Here is a 23080-nt window from a genome sequence, read left to right on the forward strand (position 1 = left end):
TCCCCTGGACAAAATCAAATCAATTTGTATTTTAATGTAAACTTAAATCAACCGCAGACTTTTTTGTAAGATAAACTCGGTAGAACCCTAAAACGGCATGTGTACTCTTCGCGTAAGAGAGAATGGTCGCGGTTTCTCAACGCATATTCTCTGAGCACAATGCAGGTAGAATATATGGTGGTACATACTGTTGTGTACTGTGAAACATTTGGATTTCTTCCTCTGGACAAAATCAAATCAATTTGTATTTCACTATACGAATCTTCTACCGTGGATTCAACTGCTAGGCTTGATTAGTCACTGCATATAAATAGTGCGTTTCACGTGCCATTTTGTGTGTTGTTCGGACCAGTACATGTCCAGTTAGTGAGAAAAGGATCTTGAAACTACAGATTTAACCCTCGATTCGACAACGCATACCGGTATGCTTTCACTTCCGAAGTCGTCATCCGTTTTTTTTTTTGAATTTTCTATGGTAGCATATGGACGACCTCGCTGGAAACAGCTAGACGTTAAGGCTTGTTGTTACCGGTATCTTTCATGACGATTGTACAAGTGGAATTCTGGGATGAATTATCGGCCGCTCTTTTTCTCGGCCACACACAAAAACAGCAGGGACACTGACGTGTGCACTACTAACGACCAAACGGTGTGTACATAATCATTAACAGCTATGTAACTGTGTGTGTGTCAAATAGAATTAACACTTATCATTAGCAGGTTAACACTTGGTGATTACGCAGTGCTTATCCAGAAGTAGTATCATTAGCAACCAAGGATTAAAATTGCGGAAGAAAGAATTTAGGGGCAGGAAATGCTCCATCTCCGATGATTTCAGTGTTATCTGCCGCGATTCACAACGGCATTCAAATTGCGGGGAAGTTTCCGAACGGAGATAGGGCCGCAAATTGCGTTGGTTGCATCCGTGATTTAAAATCATTTTAGCAACCTATTTTAAAATTTTGCGGGATATGTAGCAACCTATTAACTCTAGATGATTGCAGTCGTTATCCAGGATGTTATCTTGAGCGATTCATTCGGACATGCTTAGCCGCTTGGTCATAGGAGCATTAATTTACTGCCTTGGAATTACTACGAAGCAACTATAGCCATCCTATTCCTGACGCTATATAAGCACCCCCACCCCGCCGCTCATCCAAACCGCAAACCGTTCAGACAATCACCTCTCCACATATCTACTCCTCCTCAGCACCCGCTCCCATCAAGTTCTTCCTCAGCGTAGCAAGGCAGTAGATCCGAGAGGGTGCCGCCGCGATGTCGGACGTGACGGCGGTGATGGATCTGGCGCTTCCACCGGGGTTCCGGTTCCACCCCACCGACGAGGAGGTGGTCACCCACTACCTCACCCGCAAGGTCCTCCGCGAATCCTTCTCCTGCCAGGTGATCACCGACGTCGACCTCAACAAGAACGAGCCGTGGGAGCTCCCGGGTGAGTAGTACTACTCCTCGTCTGATCTGATTGGATTTGCAGGCACCAGGCAAGCAGCGCGCTCATGGCCGGCCGGTTCTATGGTTTTGCAGGGAAGGCGAAGATGGGGGAGAAGGAGTGGTTCTTCTTCGTGCACAAGGGTCGGAAGTACCCGACGGGAACGCGCACCAACCGGGCTACGAAGAAGGGGTACTGGAAGGCGACGGGGAAGGACAAGGAGATCTTCCGCGGCAAGGGCCGGGACGCCGTCCTCGTCGGCATGAAGAAGACGCTCGTCTTCTACACCGGCCGCGCCCCCAGCGGCGGGAAGACGCCGTGGGTGATGCACGAGTACCGCCTCGAGGGCCAGCTGCCCCATCGTCTTCCCCACACCGCCAAGGTACGGCTGGCAAGATTCGATTGTCCCCGTCTCCGTGTCGATCGGTCGATCCGCCGGAGCATCCGGAGATGCTGCTGGAATGGACCGCGCGCTCACATGTCGCGCTCGCGATTTGTTTCTTATTCTTCTGATGTTGTTTTCTCAACCTGCCTGTTGCGTGCCTGTAGGACGATTGGGCTGTTTGCCGGGTGTTCAACAAAGACTCGGCGGCGAAGAATGCGCCGCCCCAGATGGCGCCGGCGGCTGACGGGGCCATGGAGGACCCGCTCGCCTTCCTCGATGACTTGCTCATCGACACCGACCTGTTCGACGACGCGGACCTGCCGATGCTCATGGACTCTCCGTCTGGGGCTGACGACTTCGCCGGCGCTTCGAGCTCCACCTCCAGCGCGGCCCTGCCGCTCGAGCCGGACGCGGAGCATCTGACCATCAAGACGGAGCTACCGGTGCTACATCCGCAGCAGCAGCAGAGCCCGAACTACTTCTTCATACCGGCGACGGCCAACGGCAATCTTGGCGGCGCCGGGTACTCACCCTACCAGGCTATGGGCGACCAGCAGGCTGCGATCCGCAGGTACAGCAAGCCGAAGGCGGAGGTAGCGTCTTCGTCGGCGCTGCTGAGCCCTTCGCTGGGCTTGGACACGAGGGCGCTCGCCGGCGCGGACACCTCGTTCCTGATGCCGTCGTCGCGGTCGTACCTCGATCTGGAGGAGCTGTTCCGGGGCGAGGCTCTCATGGACTACTCCGACATGTGGAAGATCTGATTGAATCCATCCATCTATTCGCTGGATTGGAGAGTCTCAGTTTGCTGGTAGCTATATAGATGGTTATTTGGTTGATGCTAGCTCTTCGATTGATTAGTTGCTTCATTAACTTTCAATTAAGGATTGGGTTCATTAGGCGGTGGTGATTCGAGGAGGATCGTCGTGTGTTTGTTGATGCGTGCAAGGCATAATGATGGCCTGTGAGGAGGGATTAATCTTAGGGTGTGATATCAAACTACTAGGAAGCATATGTAGTTTGTACATACTTTACCTGATTGCCATCCTACAGTTTAGCTATTAGGGGGATGAACCTGATCGAGTTGGTTGATAAATCTGATTGTGTGTTGATGGAGATGAATTATTCCCATTGTTAATGTTTTATTTATTTGATTGTTAATCATACATGCCATGGGTTATTCGGGGGTCTTGGTTACTGGACGGTGGACGGTACCATCCTTTAATCGCGATCCACGATCCCTGACGGCATATGTGTGTACCGAGCAAAATATACTGAATCTGTTAAAAGATTTTGAAGCGCCCAGTCACTGAGCCAAGGTGCCTTGTAGTAGACGTCGCGTTCCAGTTCCCTACGTGTTTTTTTAATGGTTTCAAAATTATAGTGGTTTCAATTTTTCTACACATTTATTTACCGGTTTCAAAAATTATGGTCAGGATGGTTAAAACCATGCGACCTGTGGTAGTTCTTTTTTTTGCGAAATAAACTTCCGTTCTATTCATCTTCAATCATGATAGTACAACGAACACTAGAAATAATAAAAATTACATCCAGATCCATAGACCATCTAACGACGACTACAAGCATTGAAGCGAGCCGAAGGCGCGCCGCTGTCATCGCTCCTCTCTCGCCGGAGCCGGGCAAACTAAGGCCCCTTAGAACCAACGCACCAGAACAGTAACGGTCGCCGATGAAGAGTGTAGATAAGAAGGATCCAACCTGAAAACACACGAACAAAGACGAACGACGAACAGATCCGAGCAAATCTATCAAAGACAGATCCATCGGAGACACACCTTCACACGCTCACCGATGATGCCAGACGCATCACTGAAGCAAGGGCTAGGCGGGGAGACTTTTATTCCATCTTCAGGGAGTCGTCGCCGTCTCGCCTTCCTGAATAGGACACAAACCTTAACAAACCTCAAAAATATCTAAAAACGGAGCCCTCCCACCGACAAGGGCCGGGATCCATCCCGCCCCCATGGTCCTAAAGCCATGGGAGATGGGGCAGACTGGCGCCGGCGCCGGCGGGAGGCAGAGGAACCCTAGCTTTTTGGGTATGCGACGGCTGGCTAGGCCGTCTCTTGATGGAGAGCCGTGTTTTCCTCATAGATGTTACCTGTTTAATTTCTCTACCAATTCATTATTTCAAAAAATATAGGAAAAATTTGCTGGGATGTTTCGAATGCATATGGTCGAATTTGCTCTTACACCTCACTGATTTTATTTTTTGACCGTGCGGGGCACAATCCATTTAGCCTAGACGTAGCTCAGCCCCTGCCGAGGGAGTACGGAAGAATACGCTGAAGCCCTTCGAGTGCATTAACAAAATGTTCATACTTGATTCGGCTTCAATCTATCATTTTCTAGGATTGGACTCGGTTCTTCATATAGGGATCGTTCTTATATATTGTTGGTGCAATTCCATGGACGGCCGATGAGGGGCGAATGTGATTAGTTTTTTTTTTTTGAATTGGCGCGTACGTACATGATTGGTTCAAATGGACAAACATGCCTGCCCTTCGCTCGTTCTGAGGGACACCCTAGCGCTTGGCTTTCTCGTGCTTCCTGCCAGCAGCGCCGTAATCTGTCTCGTCTCATGTGGCCCAGGGTCATGAAGGTGTAGTGGATCCCAACCCTTGTCGGCGGGAGGGCTTCGTTTTTAAATGTCTTCTTAAATTTTTTAGGGTTTGTGTCTTTTTTGGAGAGACGAGGCGGCGGTGGCAGCTTCTTAAAGATGGAATAAGATTCTTCCTGTCTAGCCTCCATCCCGGTGGTGCTTCTAGCATCGTCGCAGGACGTGTGAAGGTTTGTCTCCAACGGATCTTGCGTGATTCAATCGGCATTTGGCTTCAGTGGATTTATGTGGATCAAATATTCGTTCGTTTGTGTTTGTGTGCTTACAGGTTGAATCCTTCTGACCTACGTGTTTTAGTGCGCTGGTCCTATAGGGACTTAGCACGACGACTTTTCGATTGCCTATTACAACAAGGTTTGACTGGCTCCAATGAGGGAGAGATGTTTCTAGTCGTTACTAGGTGGTCTATGAAGTTGGATATAATTTTTTCTTTTGGTGTTCTTTATACTATAGCAATTTTGACAGTTGACGGATACTCCCCCATCCCTTTATTTAAGGTGTATTATTTTCAATACAGTGATGAAGACACATAATTATTGACAAATGAGGCCGAAATTATCTTTGTCTAAATCGTGGATTAGCGCAAGTTTTTGCTGAAACAAAAACTCGAGGCCTGCCTGGTGCAGTCATGAATCAAACCGTTTCACGTGCATGCGTGTATCCAATCATTCGCATTCGTTTCCAAGCCACGGGACGTCGTCAGCGAATCCATCTGCATGCACGCGCACAAAAAAGATAATCAAATCAATTCCTGGCGATCAATTGGAGTGTCTCCAGTATTACTCGTAATTAAACAACGGCTCCACTTGCTATTACTACTGCTGGGTGCTAGCTAGCTGGCCGCCGGGAGCATGGAGGGCTCCCACCCGTTCGCCTTTCTCGACTGCTCAACACCGAAATGTTGCTCACCACCGCACAGGAATAATTGATCCCCGAGTATTTAGTGTTTATTTCCCTTCAGGAAAAGCTTTCTATCTATTCATCTGACAGTGCAAAGAACTTCAGAAGAGACAGAAATTACATCAACGTCCGTAGCAAGTTGTTTATCGAGTAAGTTTTCGCACGCACTCAGTCAACAACGTCTTTATGGGTGCCGCATAAAGAAAAATACTCGGCAAACAGGCGAAACTCGGTAATGAACTCGGCAAAGCATGGACACTTGACAAAGTCAACATAACACACTTGGAGAAGTAGTTTTTTTTTTTTTTGCGGGGAACACTTGAGGAAGCAGTTATCTAGAAGAAACGTAACAAAATGTACTTAACTAATTTGTTTAAGCAGATAGAAACTTTTCTGCTTTGGTTGGAAAAATAGAAGGTAGGCCTGGGTTGAGCGCCACATATATGGGACAATGGATGGGAACATTCATTGGGGGTAAGCAAGCCCCGTCCACTCTCACATCCTCTGGTGGTGACAAATAGCTCACGCATCGTATGTGCGTCAGTTGTCGCAACTTGCGAGTTTTGGTGGAACTTTTTTCACATGCGCACGAGAGATGAGAGGTTTTGTTGTGGTGTTTTTATAAATTTGATTTTCAAAACAATTTATCTCTGGAATCATAAGTCCAAATCTTGAATCCGTTTTCACCATTGTGTTACTCCCAAAGTAATATTTTTTTTACCTCATGGTAGTAGGTTTTGATGATTTTTTGACTGAAAATTGTCCTTTCAAAGTGAACTAACATGTGCTTTCTAATTGTACCATGTTCCCAAGTGAAGCTAACGTATGCTCATGTGGGGTGATACAAAAATATGCTTGCAAGTAGATTAACATGTGCTTCCTCCACATGGTGAACACTAGTAAAAAAAGGGTCATTTGTCCCGGTTCATAAGGCCCATCTGTCCCGGTTGAAGAAACGGGACTAAAGGATCGTTACTAATGCCTAGGCCTAAAGGGTCATTACTAAAGGGACTAAAGAGTCGAAACACACATGTGCTCCCGCATGAAATCCCACATGTGGTCAACCCGGGAGCACAACACACTTGTGCTTCTCCGTGAAGCACACATGTAGTCCACGCAAGAACATAACAGACTTGTGCTCCTGACAGCCATGGGCAAAAAAATGAGGAAACAAAAGAAGGGAAAATAAAGAAATATAAAACCAAAAACCCACAAAAAACATGGAAAACAGAGGAAAGAACCGGGAAACTACGACAGATCCGTGCATATCGACTCCCTATGTATCTACCACTATACATGGCTCCAGAGTTCTGGTACATATGAATTACCCTCACGTACACACAATGCAAATAGAAGTCAATCCAGCACAACTGGGCGCCAAGCAGCGATACGTACTATAGTCTATAGCCATTGCCCATTGGCTAGAAGAACATCCATCTCAAAATAAGTGTTGCTGACTTTGTACTAAATCAATGACACGTATTTTGAGACGGAGAAAGTTTTAGACTAGTACTCCCTCCGTTCCAAATTACTCGTCGCAGAAATGAATGTATCTAGAACTAAAATACATATAGATACATCCATACCTACGACAAATAATTCAAAACAGAGGGAGTATCTATTTGTAGCGCTAGATGTAGGTGCATTGAAATGTACATGCTGCATGCATGCGGCATTCCCGCGGTGTTGGCTTCTCGTGTTGGTAACATACGCGCGCGTGATCAATCGACCGAGCTAGCTGTTGCTTCAGTGTGTTGGTGAAGCACCAACAATTTGGATCTATCAAGTTTATTGACAAATATACTAGTACTAGCATATATACATAGTGCACATGACAATGACATAGTTGATCAATTAGTTCTTTAATTAATCTGCCATCAGGCCGCTTGGCGTGGACATGTGGCCAGGGAGGGGAGGGGAGGCTTGTGCGTGTTGCAACGTCTCATGTCGTTGGCGTTGCGAGGTGCTACGCTGTTAGCTGCAGCTCGCGCGCATGGCGGCAAATCCGTTCGACAAAGTCTCGCCACGTACCCAACGTCGGACTATTACACGCAGCTCTCCATATAAACCCGCTCCGCTCCAATGAGTAGGAAATGCATGCTAGCCGTGTAACCGGGTCAGCCGCTAATCAGACGGACAAGACTGTATTGATGAAGGTCATATTCTTTCATCCGTATTGCTTCAAGCATGCATGCGTGAAGCGGATCGATCGGAACGTGATATTCTCTGCTGCCGACATAGCGATCCGCGGCTAGGCACAGTGGTAGTCATGGAACCTTGGAGTATGATCGATCATTGGAGCACCACGTATGTAGGTAGGTCCATACTGTTATGTCTCGGCCGTGAAACGTGACGGGAGTGCCATGTGGTCATGCGGATGTGGACGACAGTGCTGCCGTGGCTCGTCGTACTATGGAAGAAAATGAGATAGATGCCTCACTTCCCCTTGACAAACAAAGAAGATGACTGCTAAAAACCAATTCTCTGAAATTGGAAAGAGCTCTCGCCCGAGCCGCTCCCGCGGGCGGCAGGGCGAACCCTAGCCGCCGCCGGACCTCTCCTCCTCCTCACCTCCTCGCCGCCGCCGGAGGGCGCCGCCGGGCGAAGCCTGGTCGGCGTCGGCGGCGGCGGGGTCCTCTAGCCTCCCTCCCCTGTTGCTCGCGGCGCGGGTGCGGCGGCTTGGCAGGGACGTCGCTCGCGCGGGGCGGCGCGGCTTGCCGGTGGAGCGGCGGCGGCTGCGCGGTGGTTGGGCGGCAGGCGAGGTGGAGTTGGCGGGGTCGGCTCTGCTGCGGGTGGAGTCGCTGACGGCCCAGATCCCCTTGTCAGCCGGCTCGGGCTGCGACAGCTTGGACTGGAGGGCACACTGCCTTGGCTGGGTGGTGCTCCGGCGAGGCTGAGAGGCCTCCTGCTGCTGTTGGCTGGCGGCGGGAGAGGCTCGGGGGGGGGGGGGGGTGGAGTGTGGCGGCACAGGGGCGGGCAGCAGCCGCGGTGGCGCGCCCCTCTGCTACAGGGCAGTTCGGGCTCCCCTCGTTGTCCCGGCGTGGATTTGGGCTGCCACGGCATGGTGGTGGCTCATAGCGGTGGTTCGGGTTGGCTCACGGTGGCGGTTGGACATCTCCGGCGTCGGTTTATCGGTGAGCGGCCTGTTTCGGCTTCGACCCCTCTTTTCATCATCCGGGCTCTATCCTTGTTGAAGGGTTGGTCTTCTCCCAGCTGCGGTCCAGTGCTCGTCTCGCGCCCGGTGTTGCGGGATCGAGCTCGTCTCGCGCCCGGCAACAGGGCCGAGTTTGTCTCGTGCCCGGCAGCAGGACCGAGCTCGTCTCATGCCCGGCAGCAGGACCAAGCTCATCTCGTGCCTGGCTGCAGAATCGAGCTCGTCTCGCGTCCGGCACAGCAGGACGGGTCACCGGAGGCCAATTTTGGCCGGCCTTTCAGGTTTCGGCGGTCGGGGCTGCCCAGGAGTGTGAAAGGCGATGCCTTTCTACTCGTCTCTTTGGTTGGGGTAGCGACCGGGCTCGGGTGAGATGGTGTCTAGGTCTTGGATGCCGGGGCGGCGGCCCTGGTGGTGGTAGCGCGGTGCTCATGGGCAGAGCCCATGGCTTGGTGCTGCCCGGTGACCATGGCTGTGTGGGCGGCATGGTGGCTGGGGTGTGGCATTCGTTGGCGGTGAGTGTTGGCCGGGGGTGAAAACCTGTTCTATCTTCGGACGGACCGGCGGCGGTGTAGCGTGTTCTCTTCTTGAAGGCGTCGTTGTGGCTCTCATCGGTCATCGTGTTGCTCTAGGGGAAACTCTGATCCTCGGGTCGGGCGGTGGCGGTACGTTAGCGTCGTAACATTCTTGAAGGCACCGCCTTGGAGCACACGGTTCGCCATATGCGGCTTCATCTCTTCGCGGTGGCGTGTTTACGGTGGAGGACCCCGATTGCTCTTGTAGTGTTAGGGGTGATGTTGTTGCGCTCAGCGCCTATGTATCCCGCCTTGGGTGCGTGCGTGTGTTGTCGTGGGATGCGTTTGTACTTGAGTTGTGGTTGATCATTGTTTTATATATAAAGTGGGACGAAAGCCTTTTTCGATAACAAAGAAGATCAAACAAAGAAAACTCCAAGTAGGTGAAATTAATCAAGCCACGCACGGGCAACACATCCCTGTCACGCGCCTAATTACGTCCTATTTAGCATGAGTCCATGATGACCAAAATACTGGGTTAAACATATGCCATACCATATTCGATCCATTTCTGCTCCTTTGATTCCATCAGCGCTAACATCAGCACCCACCAATCCGCTCCAGGCAAATCATTGACTTGACCGTTGTCCTTGTAAACGCTGCCTGTGATTGGCCAATTTAGGCGAATTATGTATCTTTAGAACAATCTTTAGTCTGAAACTTTGAGCTATGGTTTGTTAGGTTGAATATGTGAACTACGGTGTGTGATGAATCCACTGAACTATGTTTAGTTTGAGTATGTGAACCTTCCTGAAGTATTTGAACTAAGTAAGTTTGAAATTTGGTCACTTGATATGCTTTGAACTAAGTTAGTTTGATTGTGCGAACATTCTTGCAATTTAAATATGATGTTCTTAGATGCATTGATTTTAGGTGTTCCATCGACGCCGAGACGCCCTAGATGGTTAACTTAGGGTTTTAGGTGTCTCGTCGATGCTGAGGCGCCCTAGATGCTTAAATTAAGGTTTTAGGGCTTCCACTGGCGCCAAAACATCCTATATGGTTAAATTAGGGTTTTAGGTGTTCCGTTGACGCCGAGGCAGCTGATACGTCTCAAATGTATCTATAATTTTTATTTTTTTCATGCCATGTATATATCATATCGGCATAGTTTTGACATTAATTTTTATTGTTTTTTTGGACTAACCAATTAACTCAGTGTCCCGTGCCACTTACTGTTTTCTGCATGTTTGTAGATTTTTTTAATAAAATCATTTTTATCCGGCTAAAAATAATCTGAGAAAATCAGGGGAAGTTTTGCATCGGGAAGCTTGTTTCTGGGCACGATTGGATTCGAGCCCTCGGAAGATCATGTTTATACGCCGGACGTCCTTTGAGGATGTTTTCTGCCCTGTCTCACCTCAGCCGCCGCCTTTGGGGGCGGAGTCCGGAGGTGGAGAAGGTCCCTAGGTGGAGTGGGAGCTGGACCTGGGCGGGGTGCCTCCTCGCTCGCCCACCGTCCAAAACAAAGACGGGGACCCACGTAACCGGCCACGCAACGGAACGCTGCAACCGTTTCCACCTTCTACCAGGGCTTCAACTCAGCCGGAAAACGCTTTCCCGTGGGCCACTACCAAAGTATATATCATACGGGATACCAGCAGTAGAGCATACTGCTATGGCGCTAGCACTAGAGAACAGAACCGTTTCTTGGCAGTGGATTGCACCCTTGACGCACATATAGCACTATGCCCGTGCCGGGACAAAAAGAGCAAAAGGGGCAGGCAAATTATCATTAATTTATTTGTCACGAAAAGTGTTGAGTGTATGTGTTGTGCATATCGGTATATTGGGTCTATCTCCTAATTGTCTTGTATAGTTAAGGTCGTGGTCCATCTCTGTACATGCGTTCGCACGCTGAGTAATGCATCGTGCAATTCTCACAACACACATGGTATCATTTTTTTAGGTTTACGATCCTCGCTTCCGCTCCGTCGCTGCCGCGCACCTTCCCCGCACTGCTGCCGCCGCCACCACCCAGCCGCCGCTACCATTCTCCCTTCTCCCTGCTGTCGCGCTTTTCCCTTCCCTCCCCCGCGTCGCCGCCTAACCCTACTGCCGCCGCGCCACTTGCACCACCCTGCGTCACCGCAACCCTACTCCCTCCTAGCCGATGTTGTTCCCCGTCGCCGCTGCCCTTCATCTCCGCCCGCCCGCCCAACCTCGAGCCGACCCCACCTCCCGAACGCCAGCTCGAGCCGCGCGCCACCGCCACCCGCACCAAACCCTAGCCCGCACCTCCCTCGTCATGTCGTCTGTCATGTCATCCAGGTCCACCAACTTCAACCCGTTCACCGACGCCAACCCTTCCGACGTCAACGACATCCGCAACCTGAACATCTACGAGCGGGTGCCAGTTTGTCTCTCCCAGACGGACTCCTCCTACTACACGTGGAAGACGTATTTCTCCCTCGTGTTTCGGGAGTACCACCTCGTCGATCATGTGGACGGCTTCGTCGACTCCAGCCTCATCCCCGAGTTCCATGACTGGTCCACCATCGACACCACGATCATTCGGTGGTTCTTCCTCATCATCTCATTGGACCTCTTTCAGACGGTCATGCAGGACGGTGACGACCCCCACGCCGTGTGGACCAAACTGAATGGGCTCTTCATCGACAATCAACTCCAACGTCGTGTTTTTTTGCAGCAAGAATTTTTTGGGTGCCACCAGGACAACTCCTCCGTCGACGACTACTGTCGTCGCTTCAAAACTCTTGCTGACGAGCTCCGCGATATTGACGCGTAGATCGATGATGACCTCCTCCTCAGAACGCTCACCGACGGGCTCAACGAGGACTTCGGCAATGCCGCGGCGAACCACACCCTCCTTCGTCAACTATGTTGCGTACCTCCGCTTGGAGGAGCGGCGGATGAAGCAGGTGAAGGCGTGGGCCATCCACACCGCCCTCGCCGCCGGCACCACCCGCGGCGGGCCCCCAGCTCCTCCCACTGCTCCGGTCGTGCCACCCCAGCCGCTCCACCAGGCGCCCTACCCGGCGCCGCCGCCGCCGTACCGGCGCTGCAGCAGTAGCCGAGGCTGCTCCCCCTCCCGTACGGGCCGCCCGCACCTCCCGCCCCTCCCGCCGAACGGCGCCATGGTGGCCGGCGCGGTGGCCGCCGCGGGAGTCCGTAGCAGGGAGCCGACCAACCTCGTCAGCCGCAGCAGCAGCTCCTGGTGCCCCCTCCGAGGGCTTCCGGCTACAACCCATGGACCGGTGTCGTTCATGCCTACACCATGCCGGTTCCCCGGGCCCCTGCGCCGATGCTTCCCGTGCCGCGCACGTCGGCGCATCAGGCGTACTACGCGGCTCCGCAGCCCTATGGAGGGTACCCACCGCCGCAGTTGAGTGGCGGCTACGACCTCCCGATGGCCCCTCTGTCCCCCTCACCGGTGCTGCCGCCGGCGCCTTTGGATCTGATGCTCCTCGCCGCGCTGCACACCACTCCTACACCGAACAACTATACTGGAGGTGGTGATTGGTACATGCACAACGGGGCCACTGCTCACATGTTTGCTCATCCTGATAATCTTGCCTCCTTCACTCCTGTCACCATCGACCGCCGCATCATTGTCGGCGACGATTCCACACTTCTTATCACACACGTTGGGCACACTTCTTTTCCTTCTAATTCCATGCCTTTATCTTTGTCTAACATACTTGTGTCTCCTCATCTTATTAAGAATCTTATTTCCGTTCATTGTTTCACTCGTCAAAATCATGTCATTGTTGAATTTGACGATCTTGGTTTTGTGTTAAGGACGCTTGAACCAGGATGGTACTCCATCGATGTGACAGCCCTGACGAGCTCTATCTGATGCATTCGCTTTCACCCGCCACCACCGCATCAGTTGCTCTCTCCGCTGGCGTCGATCTCTAGCACGCTCGTTTGGGTCATCCTAACCCCGTCACACGTCGTCATATTCTTAGGAGTTTCAGTTTCAGTTGTAATAAGATCGAGGATCACACTTGTCATGCCTGTCGTGTCGGCAAACATGTTCGCCTTCCGTTTAATAACTCCACCACCATTGCTTCTTTTCCCTTTCAGTTGATTCATAGCGATGTGTGGACCTCTCTAGTTTCTAGTAATTCGGGCTACTTATATTATCTGATCATTCTTGATGATTATTCTCATTATGTGTGGACCTTTTCTTCGCGATGAAAGCCGGATGCATTCTCCACTTTGAAAGCTTTTTTACTCCTATGTCAGCACGCAGTTTGGGCATCCCATCCATGCTCTTCAGACCGACAATGGAAAAAGAGTTTGACAACCTTGCTTTCCGCACCTTTTTGTCGCACCATGGCACAGTCTTTCGTCTCACATGCCCGTATACTTCACAGCAGAACGGTCGAGCCGAACGTGTCCTTTGCACTGTATAACTGCGTTCGCATGTTCTTGTTTCATGCTAACGTGCCGCCTCACTTCTGGCCGGCCGCACTTGCTATCGCATCACTTCTTCTCAACCTTCGACCCTGCCACCCACGGGGGAACTACGCACTGTTGGGGAATATAGTAATTTCAAAAATTTCCTACACACACGCAAGATCATGGTGATGCATAGCAACGAGAGGGAAGAGCATCGTCCACGTACCCTCGTAGACCGTAAGCGGAAGCGTTATGAGAACGTGGTTGATGTAGTCAAACGTCTTCACGATCCGTCTGATCCAAGTACCGAATGCATGGCACCTCCGAGTTCAGCACACGTTCAGCTCGATGACGTCCCACGAACTTCGATCCAGCAGAGCTTCATGGGAGAGTTCTGTCAGCACGACGGCGTGTTGACGGTGATGATGTTGCTACCGACACAGGGCTTCGCCTAAGCACCGCTACGATATGATCGAGGTGGATTATGGTGGAGGGGGGCACCGCACATGGCTAAGGGATCAATGATCAACTTGTGTGTCTAGAGGTGTCCCTCTGCCCCGTATATAAAGGAGCAAGGGGAGGAGGCCGGCCGGCCCTCTATGGCGCGCCAGGGGGAGGAGTCTCCTCCTAGTAGGAGTAGGACTAGTAGGAGTAGGACTCCCCTCTTTCCTACTCCTACTAGGAGGGGGAAAGGAAGGGGAGAGGGAGAAGGAAAGGGGGGCGCCCCCCTCTCTCCTCCAATTCGGACCAGAGGGGGAGGGGCGCGCGACCTGCCCTAGGCCAGCCCCCTCTCTCTCCACTAAGGCCCATATGGCCCATTATTTATCCGGGGGGGGGGGTTCCGGTAACCCTCCGTCACTCCGGTTTTCTCCGAAATCACCCGGAACACTTCTGGTGTCCGAATATAGTCGTCCAATATATCGATCTTTACGTCTCGATCATTTCGAGACTCCTCGTCATGTCCGTGATCATATCCAGGACTTCGAACTACCTTCGGTACATCAAAACTTAAAAACTCATAATACCGATAGTCACCGAACTTTAAGCGTGCGGACCCTACGGGTTCGAGAACTATGTAGACATGACCGAGACACGTCTCCGGTCAATAACCAATAGCGGAACCTGGATGTTCATATTGGCTCCCACATATTTTACGAAGATCTTTATCGGTCAAATCGCGTAACAACATATGTTGTTCCCTTTGTCATCGGTATGTTACTTGCCCAAGATTCGATCGTCGGTATCTGCATATGTCGCAACTGTATCTTTTTTTTGAAAAGGAGAATGACCCCCGGCCTCTGCATTTGGGAGATGCATGCGGTCATTTTATTAATTATTCTCGAAGACCTTACAAAGTAGAACGACAATATGCCTGAATCCGCCATCTTGGCAACATCTGCCGCTACTCCTATCCAAATGATGAAGGGGTGCAAGCTGGGCCACATACCCAGACCTCTCACCTAAGCCTAACATCTAAAGCCAGAGGCCCCGACTGAGCCATCTGCCAGGTCCGGGGCTCAAACCGGTCCGACGCACTCACATGTGTCGTCGCCGCCGTCTTTCGCTAGTCCATCTTCAAAGCAGATTGAGGTGACAACCTTGGCAGCTCCTTTGCCATTGACGTCACCACGACGCCAGCCGACGACCTCCACATACGCGAGTCCATCTCCAAGCAACGAACGCAAATCCATGCTAGGATAGGGCCGCACCACCGCGGTCGCCCACCACCCACAAGCGCCACCCAACTCTAAGGTTCCCAAAGCGGCACCTTCAAGAAAGGAACGATGCTGTAAGCGCCGCCGCTCATGACATAATTTGCTGAATTAATTCCCTATATATTTTTTTGCTAACACTCCTGTAGGTTGTGATTGGACCAACTACGGCAGCGTACGCGCATTAGCCAATTTGCTTCTTTTTTTTTGTGAGGGAAATCCAAGTGCATTTAATGTACTCAAGTTTTAGTCTCTGCGTACATAAATAAGTGTATACCGTGTCCGTCAGCAGGATTATCCTTTTCATATTTGCAGCGCCGATCTACCCGTCGACCGTTTCTCTGAATTTTGCATCGCTAGAAATTGACTAGACATTAACGCTCGTTGTTACCAAAGTCATCTTCGCTCATTTGAGCTCGGGACGGACAGTAAAATCCAAAAAAGTAAAAAAACATTCAGAAAAATCTGAATTTTTTCGGTGCAAACATTGACAAAAAATTTACGTGCTCACAAAATTTCATGTTGAAAAGACATTTGTGAAAGTCGTGGCAAAAAAACAAAATCAACACTCCAAAATACTTTTGAAAATAACATTTTTGAAGAATCCATTTTGTTTTTTTGCCATGACTTAAGAAAAATATGATTTCAAGATGACATTTTGTGAGCACGTAAACATTTTGTTCATGTCTGAATCAAAAATTAGTTTTTCTTTAATTAGTTTTTATTTTTTTGGATTTTATTGTTCATCCAAGCTGGTTTGAGCTCGGGCTCAGAAACTCCGCATCCTCGTTGTTACTGGTATCTTTCATAGCAACTGTAGAAACGAATCATTGGCGGCTCTTTTTCTTGGTCAGACATAAAAACAGCAGGAAACTGACGTGTACTAGAACGTACTACTCCCTCCATTCCACAATATAGTGCTTGCTCTATCCCCGTGTTTCAATTTTGACCGTAAATTTAATTATCAAGACCGATTGCGGCGGGAGCAAAAGTTATATCAGTGAATTCGTATTCGAAAGAAGATTTTAATTATGTAACTTTTTCTTCCGCCGCAGTCGGTCTTGTTTGTTAAATTTATGGTCAAAATTCAACCTCAGAAAACACAAACGCACTATATTTTAAAATGGAGGAAGTACTATGTAGAGTCATCATATCATCACTTCTAACCACCTAACTAGCTCTGCCGTTGAATTTTTTTGGCGTGTATATAATCACTGCTCCCTCCGATGTGAATTAATTGCCGCAACATGTATACAAGGATCTGTGAATTAATTGCCGCAACATGTGTACAAGGATCTGAGCGAGTAACACCTATCGGTATTTTTATTAAAGAAGAGAGACCTCCGGTTTCTGCATTTGGATGATGTATACATCTATTTTATTAATTATTCATAAAAGATCTTATAAAGTAATACAACAGTAAGACTGAATCCACCGTCTGTGCAATATCTGTCGCTACTCCTATCCAGTTGATGAAGGGTTGCTGATAGTCTGGGCCTAATACCAAACAGACATTGCAGCCAAACCTAACATCTAAAACCTGAGGCCCTAACCAAGCCACCTGCCGGGTATGGGGCACCCACCGGTCCGTCGCATACTCAGAGGCCACCGCCGCCAACTACCACCAATCCATCTTCAGAACTGTAGTGATGCATCTATCTTGCCCGGTCTAGTTGCCGGCGACGCCACCACGACGCCAGACAGCGTCACCCTCCTGCGCGAGTCCGTCTTCGCACATCAGATGCCTAATCTCCAGGGCACCACGCCATCGAGATCCGTCGTCATCAATGTTTAGGATAAAGCACCTCTTCACCGAATATGTCGTCCACTGGTCCCTCGAGCCCGTATACACCTCCAAGAATGAGCCTCCAAGGAGGGTCCTATCGGTATGTGTCTATGTTCGTGTGTCGTTTGCGAAATAGAATTAGCTAGTGAAGTACTCTCTCCATATCAAAATATAAGACGTTTGAACTGCACAAACGATTTATATTTTCATACATAGGTAGTAATACGAAAATATATTTTAGAGCACCTGCACCCAGGCTCCTCTTATCTAGCCATCCATTCTTCGCATCAAGATCCGTGCAAATACATTTATCTTTTTTATTTCTCTTACATAAAACATGTATTCAAGTTGAAACCTTTGCAGAACAGTAAAGCTTTCTAGCTAGAATCTAGGATAAAAAAATAGATTTTTTCGTCCAACATAAATATACAAAATAAGTTCTTATTTGATTAAAAAAATACTTCTTTTACTATTTATGTTGGACGAAAAATTCTGAAAGTTTTATCTCACATTCTAGTTAGTAAGTTTTGTTGCGCTGCAAAGTTTGAAGTTCAAAACATGTTCTATATGAGAGAAACGAAAAAGAGAAAATTTCATATACGAAGTTAGTTGTCTTGCATAGATTTTAAAACGATATTGGAGAGTCAGGATAGCAGGGCCTGGGTGCAAGTGCTTTAAAAATCCGCGTCTGGTAGTAATACTAAAAAAAGGAAAGAATTAGTAGCACTGAAATACTTGTTTGGGAAAAAAAAAGAGGACTGCACCATTAGCAGATTAACACTACGTTATTGCACAGGGGTTATCTAGAAGTAGTACTATCATTAGCAACCAACGATTAAAATCGCGGAAGATAAAGGATTTATCGGCAGCCCTACATTAATTGGCACGAACCTTTAGGCTAATATTGCGCTATCTTCAGCGATTTCGGCGCTATCTCCGGCGGTTCACAACAGCACTCAAACTGCGGGGCGGTTTTCGAACGGAAATATCGCCCCGATTGCGTCGATTTGATTCGCAATTTAATATTATGTTATTAACCTATTAACACTTCATATGACAATAGTTATCCAGGATGCTATAATGAGCGACTCATTAGGACATGCCTTGCAATTACTAGTACAAAGCATTAAAAAGAATCAATAGCCATTAATTAGTACCTAAAGTATGGAGTGCAGTAAATAAGTGAGGCTTCCCTCGCACAGCATTGCGGATGCTATATAAACCAGACCCACCCCGCCGCTCTTCTAAACCCAAAAACGTTCAGTCAAAACACCTCTTCACATCTCCCCAGCCTCTGGTTTTTCCACAACGTAGCAAAGGTAAGCTGGTAGATCCGTGAGGCCGCAGCGATGTCGGACGTGACGGCGGTGATGCATCTGCGGGGGGAGGAGCCGTGGCTGGCGCTTCCTCCAGGGTTCCGGTTCCACCCCACCGACGAGGAGGTGGTCACGCACTACCTCACCCCCAAGATCCGCAACCCCGACTTCTCCTGTCTCATGGTCGCCTACGTCAACCTCAACAACACCGAGCCGTGGGATCTCCCGAGTAAGTGTAGTACTACTTGTCAATAATTTGCAGGCATGAGGCAGAGCGCTCATGGCCAGTTTGTTCTGCAGAAAAGGCGAAGATGGGCGCGGGCGAGACGGAGTGGTTCTTTTTTGTGCACAAGGATCGGAAGTACCCGACGGGGACGCGCACCAACCGGGCGACGAAGAGCGGCTACTGGAAGGCGACGGGTAAGGACAAGGAGATCTTCCGCGGCACAGGACTGGACGCCGTCCTCGTCGGCATGAAGAAGACGCTCGTCTTCTACCGCGGCCGCGCCCCCGGCGGCCAAAAGACGCCGTGGGTGATGCACGAGTACCGCCTCGAGGGCGAGCTGCCCCATCGCCTACCCCGCTCCGCCAAGGTACGCAAGAATCTATTTTGTTTTTCCGTCTCTGTCTCCAGACAAGTCGATCGATTCAACCGCTAGAGCATCTAGAGATGTTGCTGGACCACGCGCTCACATCACATGTCATGCTCGGGATTTGTTTCTTATTTCTTATTCTCCTCGTGTTGCTTTCTCAACCTGTCCGTTGCGTGCGTGCAGGACGATTGGGCTGTTTGCCGGCTGTTCAACAAAGAATTGGCCGCGCAGAATGCACCCCAGATGGCGCCGGCGGCCGACGCGGACATGGAGGAGGAGGACCCGTTCGCCTTCCTCGATGAGTTGCTCAACAGTGATGACTTGCTCAACAACGCTGGCCTGCTCGGCAATGCCGACCCGCCGATGCTCATGGACTATCCGTCAGGCGCCATAGACTTCGCCGGCGCTTCCAGCTCCACCTCCAGCGCGGCCCTGCCGGTTGAGCTGGACATGGAGCATCGGACCCGCAAGACGGAGCCACCGGCACCGCAGCAGCAGAGCCCAAACTACATGTGGAAGATGTGATGAGACTAATGAATCCATCCATCTATGACCCGGACTAGAGCGTCTCAATTTGCTGGTAGCTATATATAGATGGTTATTTGGTTGGAGCTACCTCTTCGATTGATTAGTTGCTTCATTAACTTCGATTAAGGATCGAGTTAGTTGATAAAACTTATTGTGTATTGATGGAGCTGAACTATTCCCCTTCTGAATGTTCTATTTATTCTATTGTTCTTAATAATACATGCCATGGTTGATTCAGGGGTCTTGGTTAAATGATAGTACCATCCTGTAATCGTGTTTGTTTCCCAATCCCCGGCGGCAAATGTGTTTACCAAGAAAACGATACCGAGAGATGATGGAGGTGAACTATTCCCCTTTTGAATGTTCTGTTTATTCTATTGTTCTTAATAATACATGCCATGGTTGATTCAGGGGTCTTGATTACATGACAGCACCGTCCTTTAATCGTGTTTGTTTCCCAATCCCCGATGGCAAATGTGTTTACCAACCAAACTATACCGAGAGATGATGGAGCTGAACTATTCCCCTTTTGAATGTTCTATTTATTCTATTGTTCTTAATTATACATGCCATGGTTGATTCAGGGGTCTTGGTTACATGACAATATCGTCCTGTTATGTGTTTGTATCCCAATTCCCGACGGAAAATGTGTTTACCAAGCAAACTATACCGAAATACTATTTAAAGACTTTGAAGCGCCCAGTCACGGAGCCAAGGTGCATAGTAGCTCCGTCCCATTTCTTGTAGAGGTCACAAGTACAATTTCCGTGCGTGTTTATGCAATGGTTTCAAAATTATAGGGGTTTCGATTTCTCTACCCGTTTGTTAAATGGTTCTAAAAGTAGTGGCCCGGATGGTTCAAACATGCGATCTGTGGTAGTTCCATGTGTTTTCTGCGTGGATGTAGCCGGTTTGATTTCTCTGCCCTTTTTATTTTTTGTTCCAAAAATATAGCAATAACTTTTTTAAGGAATAAAGCCATAAGTGGTCGGGATGTTTCGAACGCACAACCTATAGGACAGTAGAGGCCTGTTGGGCGGCCCAGCCTATAGCGAAGCCCAATATTATTTTGTCATACGGCAAAATTTGATTTCACGCCTAACTTATTTTCTTTTAGACGGAGGGGGCCACACCCATTTAAACTTGCTGTTGTTCCGCCCCTAGTGTTGGAGTATAGAACAATCGAGTGAAGCCGTTTGAGTGCATTAACAAAATGTTCGTGTTTGTGTCGATTTCAAAGTCTAGCCATTTCCATCTGGAAAAAAAGCTAACCGTGTTGAAGATTTTTCTTAAGAAATTTTATGTGCAAACTTCATGCTGTAACAACATTGTATTCTCAGAAATCCTGTTCTTACATACACATTTCACAAGAAATTACATATTGTGAGAGGGATAATAACTGCTTGGAGCTGAACGTGAGACTAAGGGGGTGTTTGTTTCCAGGGACTTTTTTGTGTAGGGACTAGAAAAAATTCCTCTTAGAGAGTTTTTTATCAAACGGGAGGGACTTTTTAGGGACTAAACTAGGCATTTGGGATTAAATGAAGAAGACTCTCAAGGAGAGTCTTTTTGGGACTTTTCCAACAATGCCCCTCCATGCACCCATTGGCCCGCCACCCCATGGTGTTGTTTGATTGTTACTTTTCTATATACTAGGGGCAACATGGTCATTTAATAACCTCTAGGAAGGGACTAGGGACTTTTTAATCTTTGAAAACAAACAGGGGGGGGGGGGACTTTTTAGGTACTAGGGACTTTTTAGTTGGGACTAGAAAAAGTCCTAAGACTAGAGAGCCAAACACCACTTAACTGTCCATGGTTTCTACTAGCACGTAAGATTTTCATAGAATTGTTACGTAAGAATAGCATTGTTCTTGTATTTTGCTCTGGTAATCAAGCCTTGAGCCTACTGTTTTCTCTGGTTGAATTTGGTTTGTCATAGGTGGGTCCTTCTTAGAGCAAGTATAATAGGATGACATAGACGGCCTATACGACTTTACATATTACTTCCTCTGTCCCATATTATAAAATGTTTTTGTAGTAGAAATTGAATTGCAAAAAATGGCTTATATTATGAAATAGAGGTAGTATATTTTTGTTGAGTTGAAGGAGAGAGAAGAGAATCGGGCAGCCTGTTGTAACACGGGCTGTAATTTTTTTTATAAGTGTAAGGTGGGTCATGTAATAATAAAGTAGTAATTTTTTGTAGCCAACTACTTATATATACTTCCTCTGTCCGGTGAAAAGTGTACATATAGAAATTTTAGGACAAATTATGGAGTGGAGTAAGCAATGCATTCGCAATGTGCAAGCCATCATTTCTCTCCTCTTTAATTATTCAACCCCAATGAGCTAAGTGCATGTAGAAATTAAAAAGACCATGTAAAAAATGTTATTGGTCTTGGTTACCGTATGATGAGAGAAACATTTTTTCCTACTTTAAAGTGCATTTGAAAGATAGAAATACACTTTTTTGTGGATAAATTTTAAAGCCAAACATATAATGTTCACCGGACGAGTATACAATGTCCATAAGACGGCCGATGCGGGGGTAGTACGTGATTTTTTTTCTTTTTGAATCGGGAGCGTACGTACCTGATTGGTTTAAATGAACCGAGAATCAAGGGGAACCGTTTCTTGTGCGGTCGCGCTGGAATCAAACCGTTTCTTGTGCATGCATGGCTGTCGTCATCGAATCCATTTGCACGAGCGCGAGCATAAAAAGGAACACTAATCAAATCTATACCTCGCGATTAATTGGAGCGTGCGCCTCTCGTACTTCTAGTACATTGTACTATCTCCGTTTAGGTTTACTCCGTATTAGTGCTTGTATTTTAGGTTAAACTTTGACCTTTGATTTAACTAATAAAAAATAAATCAGGACAGTATAAGTTTTGTGACATACAACATATATTTTGTTGGTCAGATCCACAGACAAAGTTGGGCACAAAATATGAAAGGACCAAAATAAATCAAGACAGAGATAGTCAATAGTAAAAAATAATTAAACAACGGCATGTCCACCTACTACTACTGATCGCATGCTGACGGTCGGTCGGGGGTTTGGAGAGCTTCGACCCGTTCGCACTCCTCGCCTGCTCAAGGCCATATCGGCCCATGCTCAACTCACGTACTCTCCGCCTGACACCGACGATTTCACTGGCACTTCAAGCTCCACCTCCCGTGCCACTCTACCGCTTAGCCCGACATGGGCGATCTGGTCATCAAGACAGAGCGGCCGACGCACGCAGCAGCAGATCCAGAGCTCTAGCCTCCAACTACTTCATGCCGGCGACGGCCAATGACAACCATGGCGGCAGTGGCAAAGCTTATGCCAAATCATTGGTGGGGAATGGGCCAAGGAGGGCCGAAATTATGAGGTCTCGGTTGTTTTATCTGGATTCATGGCCCAACTAGAAGTATAGGCACGCCTTGTGGCATCGGTTTTTTTTTTTTCATCAGTGCGACATTTACACGTAGCAAAACTGGTGTCCATCATCGGCAGTCTTATTAGACTAGATCGGGATCGCGCATTGGCGCAAGAGTGCCGGTTCCAACGTTTTGATCAAGTCCGTAATGCTAAGTTAGTAAGAATCGATGCTTTGGTGACGCGGCTTGCCACGCGTTGCCCACCAAACGACAGGCAACCAAATATGAATAATCATTTGAGCCGCAAAATCC

General features: G+C 48.6%; 2 protein-coding genes and 1 pseudogene across 2 annotated transcripts; all 3 read left to right on the forward strand.

The window, feature by feature from the left end:
- Nucleotides 1–1164: 1164 nt before the first annotated feature.
- Nucleotides 1165–2945, forward strand: LOC125540967 (NAC domain-containing protein 92). Its single transcript, XM_048704481.2, has 3 exons — nt 1165–1450; nt 1543–1829; nt 1997–2945. The coding sequence occupies exons 1-3, from the start codon at nt 1276–1278 to the stop codon at nt 2591–2593; spliced, it is 1059 nt and encodes a 352-aa protein (XP_048560438.1). The 5' UTR covers nt 1165–1275; the 3' UTR covers nt 2594–2945.
- An 868-nt stretch (nt 2946–3813) lies between these two features.
- On the forward strand, nt 3814–8893 carry LOC147983771 (uncharacterized; annotated as a pseudogene).
- A 9324-nt stretch (nt 8894–18217) lies between these two features.
- LOC125540964 (NAC domain-containing protein 87-like) lies at nt 18218–19703 on the forward strand. Its single transcript, XM_048704477.2, has 3 exons — nt 18218–18507; nt 18579–18871; nt 19055–19703. The coding sequence occupies exons 1-3, from the start codon at nt 18312–18314 to the stop codon at nt 19394–19396; spliced, it is 831 nt and encodes a 276-aa protein (XP_048560434.2). The 5' UTR covers nt 18218–18311; the 3' UTR covers nt 19397–19703.
- The last annotated feature ends 3377 nt before the right edge of the window (nt 19704–23080 follow it).

Source organism: Triticum urartu, chromosome 2A (genome assembly GCF_056163025.1).
Source record: "Triticum urartu cultivar PI428250 chromosome 2A, HENAU_Tu73, whole genome shotgun sequence".
Classification (NCBI taxonomy): Eukaryota; Viridiplantae; Streptophyta; class Magnoliopsida; order Poales; family Poaceae; genus Triticum; species Triticum urartu.